General features: G+C 41.2%; 1 protein-coding gene across 3 annotated transcripts in view; it reads right to left on the reverse strand.

Moving 5' to 3' along the window:
- Window positions 1–1,343, reverse strand: part of dbn1 (drebrin 1) — a 137,446-nt gene extending 136,103 nt beyond the window's left edge. For all 3 annotated transcript variants that reach the window (XM_078265482.1, XM_078265483.1, XM_078265481.1), the window contains exon 1: window positions 1,185–1,343. In XM_078265482.1, the coding sequence (XP_078121608.1) occupies window positions 1,185–1,267 (83 nt within the window). In that variant the 5' untranslated portion in view covers window positions 1,268–1,343. The remainder of the gene's footprint in view (window positions 1–1,184) is intronic.
- Between the last annotated feature and the right edge of the window lie 8,837 nt (window positions 1,344–10,180).

The raw sequence follows: 10,180 nt of genomic DNA on the forward strand, positions 1-10,180 counted from the left end.
TCTGTGGGCTCAGATTATAACCCTGTTGGTTAAATATTAACTTCTTATTCTGGTTTACAGAAAAAAAAAAAAGAAAAAAGAAGGTGCTTATTGTGTTTTTGTACAAACGCGTACACAAAAAGAGCATTTATCAACTACTTTAAAATCCCACTGAAAATAGCTGCATGTCCATATTTGGAGACAATTTTCTTTGCAACGTAATTTCCAACTTTGTCTGGAATTCATATAAAATTCCTACATGTAAAAGTAAAACTTATCGGTCTTTTCAAGATCTTGTTTCATGAGAAACTAGGACATCGAATACTGAGGTTTGAGCACAGTGATTTCACTTCCACATCCAATACTTAAAGCAGCCGTTTTATTACCACCTCTTGCACTTTTCCCAAGTGAGCAAAGGCTACAAAGGATGATGATGATGATGATGACAGAAGCGCGGCCCCCCTCCCCAACACACACACACACACACACACACACACACCCACCCCACCACCATCCACCCCCGGCCTCGCCCCTCTCTTCTCCGCCCCTCGTTTTAGGGATGCAGGGGCTCATCAGTATCTATGGACAAGGCCCGCTTACCCCTGCTGAAGGCTCACACACGCCGCTGCATCGCGTTACATAAAAGCCTGAAATTGCTTCCAGCTGGCTGTGAGTAAACCTGGTCCCGACTGAGAGGAGAAACTCAGAGGAAACAAAGCGGTCCGCTTGCACAATTATGTGTCCAGTGCGCACACAGTGTTGCACTGCACAGCAGCACATTGCCTCGACTCTGCAGTGCAGTTCAGTTCACACTACAAAAAAAAAAAAAAAAACAACTGCTGCTCTCTGATTTATAACCCCAAAAACAAAACTCACACTTTCACTGCTTTAAAGCTTCGTCCGGCTCGTAGATGCTTAATGCGCTTAATTAGCCTACGAACAAATCACATGTGGAGCAGTGAATCTGCCCCGGCCTGCGTGTCTGGAGTTTTCACCACTAAAGGTATGAGGATGATGAGGATATGATGATGCCCGCACGGTGCGCCCCTGTCCTGCGCATCCTCAGCGTGCACCAAGCCGGACAACAAAACCCCCCCGAGGGGAAGCCAAGAGAGCAGCAACGCATCGAACCAGGGAGAAAAGAAGGGATGGGAGAGCGAAGGGGGGAGGAAAGAAGGGATGGCCGGGCCGGCCGCAGGACTTACCAGTCGGTGTCCGAGGTCTCGTCAATGACGTCCTGGTAGGCGGTCAGCAGGGCCAGTCTGTTCTTGCCGAGATTCACAGCCATGTTTCTGTCCCTGCAAGCATCCAGACCGCTGCTGATGGAGAGAGACACGGAATGAGACTACGGAGAGAAGGAGGCTCTGACTGGTGGAGACAAAGAGACGAGACCGGTGTCCGATGGGTCCTAGCGCCGGATCGTTACCGGCTACCCAGTCTGATGGGTCCTAGTGCAAGAGGCGTCAACTTCTTCTATAACTTATTTTTTTTCTTCACTTCTTTATTGAGAATAAACGGAAGAGGATTAGGGTCACGTCTGAAAAAACGTGTTTGAGTTCTGAGTTTAAAGTCAGAATTATTAAAATACGGTCAGAATTTAAAACAAATAAAAAAGTCAGAATTCTGATTTAAAAAAAAAAAATAATTATATTTATTTTTAGACTTTAATCTCAGAAGTCTGAGAATTTAATCTTAGAATTGTGACTTTAAACTCAGAACTCAAATACATTTTTTCACACGTGGCCCTAATCCTCTTCCGTAAGAATAGGGCTGCACAATGAATCACAATTTTAGTACCATTTTTAGTACCGCAACAAGAAATTATTCCTACCACAGGCAATACAACTTTTGAACACTGTTAGATAAGACTCATATACATCACAATACTGCACTAAGTGCAACTTAGGTTATACTTATATCTTTATATATACACTACTTAAGTAGGTTGCACATTTTAGTCGCCACTTGTATATATACAATATGTATGTTGTAATAATGATATGTTTGTACATTCTTTCCTTTGTATTTTCTCTTTATTTTTGAATAGTTCTTGTATTCTATCATATTAATTATTTCTTGTATATTCTGTATGTGTGCGTTTTGTCTTACTTTTGCTGCTGTAGCAATGAAATTTCCCAATTTGAGATCATTAAAGTCTAATCTAATATCCAAATTGCAATATTTGTTAAAGGCAAAATATGTGTTGACCCATTCTGAATGAAGTATTGCGGTGCTGGGGCCTACAAATCGTATCCTACAGACTGAAGAAAAAAATCTTTGCTTGGTACAGATCCACTATGCACTATAATCATTTCATATTTTTAAATGAAAATAATGATACAAAAATTATCATTTCCTCCTGTATCGTGAATCATATCGCAATATCAGTCAAAATAATCGCAATTACATATTTTCCTCGTATAGTGCAGCCCTTATTGAGAATGCTGATCTACAAACAAACACGGCACGTTAACAAAATTCCCTTCAAAAATAGAGCCTTTGCCTCGGGTCGAGCATAGAAACAACAAAACCTAGGAGCATATTTATAACAATTCAAAATAAATAACAAAATAACCAAAGAAAAAAGAAATATAAAAGGGCTATCTCAAATGAACTTAAGTGTCTCAAGTAAAGAAATGGCCTTTCTTGTCTTTAACTTGTTTCAATGACTTACATAGGAGGTTTAGGTCATTCTTCCAATGGATCAGGGAGGGTTTAGTCTTAAAATATCTACATTTATGTAAAGGTTTCTTTCCTAATAGAACAACTTCTTCTATAACTGCACAAAAACATCAGCTGCTGTCAAATTGACACACAAAAAAAAAAAACATAAAATAGAATTTAAAAAAAAAAGGGCTAAGAAAAGAACTGGTCAGGCTTGAGGAACTGAACAGTCACGTTCTATGCAATGCACTTCAAAGAATTAGGGCTGTCAAAATAACGCGTTAATTTCGATTAATTAATCTGAGAAAAGATAACGTGTTAAAAAAAATAACGCAGATTAATCCATTCCATATTGACGTTTGACCCGGAGCCGTTCTAGCCACCATTGGACTGTAAAATGAAGGAGGGAGACGAGAATGTTCTGCCTGGATCATTGATTGGAACATTTATTGTAAAAATCTTCTTCCTGCCAACCCTGGCTACCGAAATCTGGTGCCACTGATATGTCTGCGCTTCTCTCTGATGCTCTGAAACAGAAACATCGCTGCACGTGACGCTAGTTAACACTATACTCGACAGCAGCTAACGTTAGCCTACCGCTAGCTAGTAGCTGGATTAAACACGGTTAAAATGCTGACAGCTAACGCTAAACGGTGTAAAGTTTGACTGTGTTTTACTGTAGAGGATTCAACACCGGGATGTAACAATCTGCAGCTGCCAACGTGGAAAAACACAGACGGTGCGTTCAATGAAACTGGTAAACTACAGCCTCGTGGTGCATTTGAAGTTATTGTAAATGTCCTTTTCCCATCTGGTTGTTGTTTTTGTCGTTCAAAAGCAATTTACTAGTGAAATAAGTTATTGTTATTGTTATACATTATTATTAAATCATTTAATTTTGACCATATGGCCTTAGCAATAAACAAGCCGTTCTTTAATGTCACCGACTGTTGTTTAGTACCCTTTTTTTTTCTTTTCTTTTTTTACTTTCTTAAAAAGTATCGGTTCAGGCACCGTTAATTATGTATGCCATTAATTTCGATTAATTAATCACAGAGTATGTCATTAATTAGATTAAATTTTGTAATCGATTGACAGTCCTACAAAGAATTCAACAAAAAATAAACATTTTCTATCAAACAAATCAAATCAAAGCATTTATGGGGGGGGGTCATGTTTTAAGGAGGGAAATGACCCAAATGCAGTTCAGTGAATTACTTAAAAAGTGAAAAAAGCTTACTGGCATGGAGTCCAAACAGGAGCAACAAAGAGTGAAGAGAAATGAGGGGGGGGGACATTGACAATCTTGTATGATGGGCTGGAATAAAAACTGTAGAGGGTAATTGGGAAATTAGGAACAGGTGAGTGTGCAGGTGGTTGTGGGAGTTTTATATAAACAAGGTTTATTGACCATGAATTTAAAAAGAAGTGTTAAACTATAGTGGTTAGAAGTTGGTGGTAGTAAAATAAAAGTGTCAAACGTCACAAAAAGCGACAAAAACATTTTAAAAAAGTCTCAAAAACGGGATAAAAATGTCAGAAGAAGTGTCAAACTCATCAAAAAAAGCATTAAAAAAAGTGTTACAGAGGGGACATGGTCGGCGGAAAGGGTTAAAGCTCCCATATAATGTTCATTTTCAGGTTCATAATTGTATTTAGAGGTTGTACCAGAATAGGTTTACATGGTTTAATTTTCAAAAAACACCATATTTTTGTTGTACTGCACATTGCTGCAGCTCCTCTTTTCACCCTGTGTGTTGAGCTCTCTGTTTTAGCTACAGAGTGAGACATCTCACTTCTGTTCCATCTTTGTTGGAAGTCGCACACGTGCAGTAGCTAGGTAAGGACTACTAGCTAGAAGCTAACGCTGCTAGCGGTTAGCCACCTTGTTCTCAATGGTAAAACACTGCTGCAACACACACAAGTTCACCCTAATCTACAAAAGAAATTGTATATAACTACTTACGTGTCCCTCGTCTACAGGTATTCAACGCAAAGTTGGAAGTGCGTCCTCGTTGAGAAGAAGTCTCCCGGCTAATTCTGCCTTGTACTGACCGAAGTTGGAGAAACAGCTAGCTGATGTGATATTAGCTAAAGTGGTTAGCACACACCAAATGTTTCGGCCGATGACATAGACAGCTCTGCTGATTTTGACCAGCTCACCCGGAGACTGAAGGCAGGATACATTCAGAAACCATATCACTGAAAACAGCATGGATGTTTTTTTTCTTCCAAGTTTGTATGTGTGTGGAAGCACCAGAGACACAACATAACACCCCAAAAACCAGAAAAAGTGATTTTTTCATAATATGGGCACTTTAAAGGTCCCATATCATGTTCATTTTCAGGTTAACACTTGTATTTTGGGTTTCTACTAGAACATGTTTACATGCTGTAATGTTCAAAAAACACAATTTTTCTCATGCTGTCCGTCTGAATATTATTTATTTACATAACATCATGGCCCCCAACAAAACTCAGCAAAGATTCTTCTTGCTCGGGCTTTAACTTCTGGATATTCGGCAGCGTTGCCACAACGGACCGAATGGCTTCGCTCGCATCTTTCTCCGCCGCCATTACAGAACTCATTACGGAACGTTGATTGGACCGCCAAAGATTTGGCCGGAGAAAACCCGCGAATATACCACAAACCCAGACGACGTACTGAAGGAAAATGAAAATTGAGTGGAAGTACGTAGGAGGGCGGAGTCAGGCTAGATAAACAACAGCAGGTTACATAAATAAAAAAGTACATAACACAACACCGCAAAATGTGATACAGAACAACTTGCATGGTAAAACCAACGTCAAAAAAGAAAGAAGTGAGATAAGAGAATTAAATCAGCGATGGCTTAAAAAGCAGCATAGGGAATAAAAGACCAGGAGGTAGCTTGACGAAAGCCAGGAAAATGCAGTACATTGTTTCTTTACACCATGATTGAACAGTGTGTACGACTAAAACTCTGCCCCTGAACGCATGAGCTTCTTTCTCTCTCCCACAAGTTAGAAATCTAGAATCAGGCAGACTCTCCCCAGAAATGTGTCAGCGTGTCTCCTGTTGCGTTGGTTTCCCTGCAGCCTCACAGGGGAGACGTACAGTATGGAGATTGTGGCTGCAGCTTGCTGTCCCTGCAGGACACACAGGCTTCTAAAAAACATCTAAATTTAGTTCCTAGAGCAGCTACTGATCTCCATGATGTCCATGCAGCAAGCGCTTCACAGATGATGCTGCACGTCAGAATTAATGAGCACAAATATTCCCAGATATAATGTGTACAACATTTTGTATATATATGTGTGTATGTGACATGAATCTGCATCATAAAGTGGGAAACAACTAAGAAACATTTGCTGTTTCTTCCATCCTTATACCATTAGTGTGGCAGAAAATGTAAAGTTTGTCCTGAGGCTGGAGTTGGTGGAAAGATCATGTCACTTTAATCAAAAGGGTTTATTCTCTGTGGGGCGCCCTGGTAGCCTGAGAGATATTCTCCTCTGTATGGTGGCCAGTTTGGGACATTTCAGACTCAGCCTGTCAGACTTAGATTAACCTTCATTAGTCGACTATCAGCCTCAATTGCACTCATGCGGCCTTCACATGGAATATGAGATGAACCGTGGTGGAAAGTAACATTTATAAAACTGTCCTCCGCTGAAAAACGCCCATATAAGTTGTTTGTTCAAGCAGCAATTATTACCTATATTTACGGTTATAATGGCGGAGCCCACTAGCAAAGCAGGAAGTAATGTGACGAAGAATAAGAACGCTAAATAAGGAGGGATGGGTCAAACAAACAGGACTATCACTCAGGACGGCCGGGGTCCGTGTTCCGTTTGAAAATAAAAGTAATCAGCGAGTTTTCTTTTTAATGTATGCAACAAACGGAGCTACGTCTAGTTCTAGCTCACGTGCGTAACCGGAAGTGAAGTAACGTCTGGTTTTACCCAAGCCATCTTTTTCCAAACTTATCTAAGTTGTTTTTGTGCCTAAACTGAAACCAAACTGCAACCGTTTCACGTTAACAATGTGTTTATATATTACTCAATTACAGTACTTAAAGGTGCCGTAGGTAGGATTGTGAAGATCCAGGACTTAGCCAAAAAATTTGAACATCAACAACTTCTGAGTCCCTCCCCCCTTTCAGGTAAAGCCCAAACTGTCTTTTAAGCCCCTCCCCCCACGGAGAATGAATGTGTGTGCATGAGCAGTGATTGACACGCAGTTAGACACCCCCCCTGGCCCTGATTGGTGCATCTGAACAGGGAGCTGTGGATGTTTGCAAATCTCACTACAGGCTGTAGGTGGAGCCGGATTGTTTTTTTAAATGACCTGCTTCATGTAGTTCTACTGGAACATAGGGTCAGTTTCAGCAAATATGACAGAAAGTTAGTTTTATAAGACTTACCTACTGCATTTTTAAGTACACTTTTGAGGTACATGTACTTAAATTAAGTATTTCTATTTTCTGCTACTTTGTGCTTCACTACATTTCAGAGACAAATGTACTTTTTACTGCATTACATTTATATGACAACTAAATAGGCTTATCTATAAAAATGTGAGTGTGATTTGATTGACATTTGTACATTTCAAGTTAAAGGTTTATGATGATAGAAGTACAAATAAATGATTAAACAAAATCTCAGTGACCTGATGGTCCAAGAATTCCTCTCAGAGCTCTTTTGTGTGTGTGTTTAAACAAAAAAAAAGTCCTCGTGAACGATGGACTGAAAATGAGCTTCTTTTCTTCTTTTTCCTGGAAAAGTTGACATTTGGAGGTTCTCCCCCTGTCTGGTGGCGACGGTGGTTGGTTGCCAGGGGAACCTGCCTTGCCTCAGAGGGTTGAACCCCACACGGGCAGCCTGGGTGTTTTTCTCCCAGGCTCAGCTGGCACCGAGCCCACATACCTTCTCCTTCTGCTCTCAGAGTGAAACACTGGGGCTGGAGGAGAATAGAGGAGAGGGGCGGTGACGCTGCTCGGTGCTTTAATTGGCACAAACTGTGATGTAGCACAAGGTGAACCTTTGCATAATTTATCGGTGGAGTGTATCCACCGTGCTGACGTGTGGCAGCAATAATATTTACCATCTTTAGTTTAGCGGTTAGCATGCTAACGTTTGCTAATTAGCACTGAACACAGAAACAGTACAGAGTACAGCTGAGGCTGACATGAACGTCAGACACACTTGTGTCTTGTCCTGTCTCTCTCTTTGCCCAAACAACACCACCCGCAACACACACACACACACACACACACACACACACACACACACACACACACACACGTTTGTTTCACTATCTTTGTGGGGACCCGTCATTGACATTATGCATTCCCTAGCCCCTTACCCTAACCTTAACCATCACAACTAAATGCCTAACCTTAACCCTTACCCTCACCCTCACCATAACCTCATTCTAACCCTAATCCTTAAACCAAGTCTTAAACCTCAAACAGTCCTTTAACCTTGTGGGGTCCAGCATTTTGGGCCCCACAAGGCTGTGCAGACCCCACAAGTATACTGTATTCCCCGGGTTTTGGACCCCACGAATATAGTAAAACAACAACACAAACACACACACACACACACACACACACACACACCAGCCGCTCCTACTCCTGTTAAGTGGGTTAGTATTAATTAAATCTCCTCACCCTGCAGGTCCTCCTTGTTTCCTGCAGACGTTGTGTTTGTTTTGTGTGTGTGTGTGTGTGTGTGTGTGTGTGTGTATACGGTGGCCTGCAGTTACCATAGCTATTTCCTGGCTCTGATTATCCTTGTTAAAAACAACCTGGAAAGTAACTCAGAAATAATATTAATAATCACGCAGAAGTCTTCCTGTCAGATGAAGAGACAGTGGAGATTCTTCTCTGTTTTCTATGAAGAATAAAGTGGCTGTAGCTATACTGGATGAGGCTGACTCTCAAAGTGCAAATCTCCTCCTCTAAAGAAGCTGCTGCAGAGTGAGCTGACACTAAACTGCCTTCTCTTAATGGAGCCTCTGACTGGGCAAATTAGGCTGTCAGGGCTGAACGCTGGAGATTACACCGACTCTGCAATATGCCAGCTTCATGGAGGAATAAATAACTCTTAGAAAATCAGTGACTTTTAATCCGCCAAATGGCCACGAAGAGCAGCCATAAATCCTTCAGAATTAGGTCAGAGTCTGAAAAGAAAAAAGAAATGACTTTTGAAAGAAGAGGGAAGAACTCAATTGAAATGGAATGATTTATTTCATTTGGACAACATACCTGGAAGCATCTACTCACTTTTGTAAATAGACTGTATTTATATGGCGCTTTTCTAGTCTTAACAACTACTCAAAGCGCTTTAACAAAGTACAGGAACCATTCACCATTCACACACATTCATACACTGTGGAACATGGAACTGCAGGGCCAGGGATTGAACCACCAACCTTCTGATTGGCATGCAACTGCTCCACAACCTGAGCCACAGCTGTGTTTTTCTTTTAAAAATAGTTTGTATTATTGTCTTTCTGTGGGCCCTGAGGAGGGGAGAGACTTTGTAGAAGCTAATGGAGATCCAAATAAAAATACAGAATACGTATGGTAGGCTTAGGGGCTCAACACATCCTTCGTCCTTTTTCAAAAAAATGCCCACAATGCAACCTGACTGCCAGCAGTTATGCTATGCTAGTTAGCGGCTAATGGAGCCTGATGGAGCCTGCAGCAGGGATTGATTTCCACATCCAAGACTCTGGGGACAGAAAGCAGACCTGTCCCAGACCACCTGAGAGGTCTGGGTGGGTCATAGTGTAGCAGCTGATCAGAAATGTATTTTGGCCCTAAACCATTAAGTGATTTATAAACCAGCAACAGTATTTTGAAATCAATTATTTGAGGCACAGGAAGCCAGTGTAAAGACTTCAGAACTGGAGTGATGTGATCCACTTTCTTGGTCTTATTGAGGACTCGAGCAGCAGTGTTCTGAATCAGCTGCAACTGTCTGATTGATCTTTTAAGGAGACGTGTAAAGACACAGTTACAGTAGTCAAGTCTACTGAACACAAAAGCATGGACAAGTTTTTCCAAATCCTGCTTAGACATAAGTCCTTTAAAGTGCCCATATTATGAAAAAAATCATGTTTTCTGGGATTTGGGGTGTTATTTTGTGTCTCTGGTGCTTCCACACGCATACAGACTTTGAAAAAAACCATCCATGCTGTTTTGAGTGAGATACGGTTTCTGAATGTGTCCTGCCTTCAGTCTCCGGGTGAGCTGTTCAAAATCTGCACGGCTTTCTACGTCACTAGCCGAAACGAGCGGCCTAGGGGGCTAACCGTTAGCATGCTAGTGCTAGCATGTTAGTTCATTCTCAATGGCAAAACACTGCTACAACACACACAAATTCACCCTAATCTACAAAATAAATTGTATAGAACTACTTACATGTCCCTGTTCTGCAGGTATTCCACGCAAAGTTGGAAGTGTGCCCTCGTTTAGAAGAAGTCTCCCGGCTAATCCTGCCTCGTACAGGCTGAAGTTGGAGAAACAGCTAGCTAGCTCATGTAATC

This window comes from Sander vitreus, chromosome 13 (genome assembly GCF_031162955.1).
Source record: "Sander vitreus isolate 19-12246 chromosome 13, sanVit1, whole genome shotgun sequence".
NCBI lineage: Eukaryota > Metazoa > Chordata > Actinopteri > Perciformes > Percidae > Sander > Sander vitreus.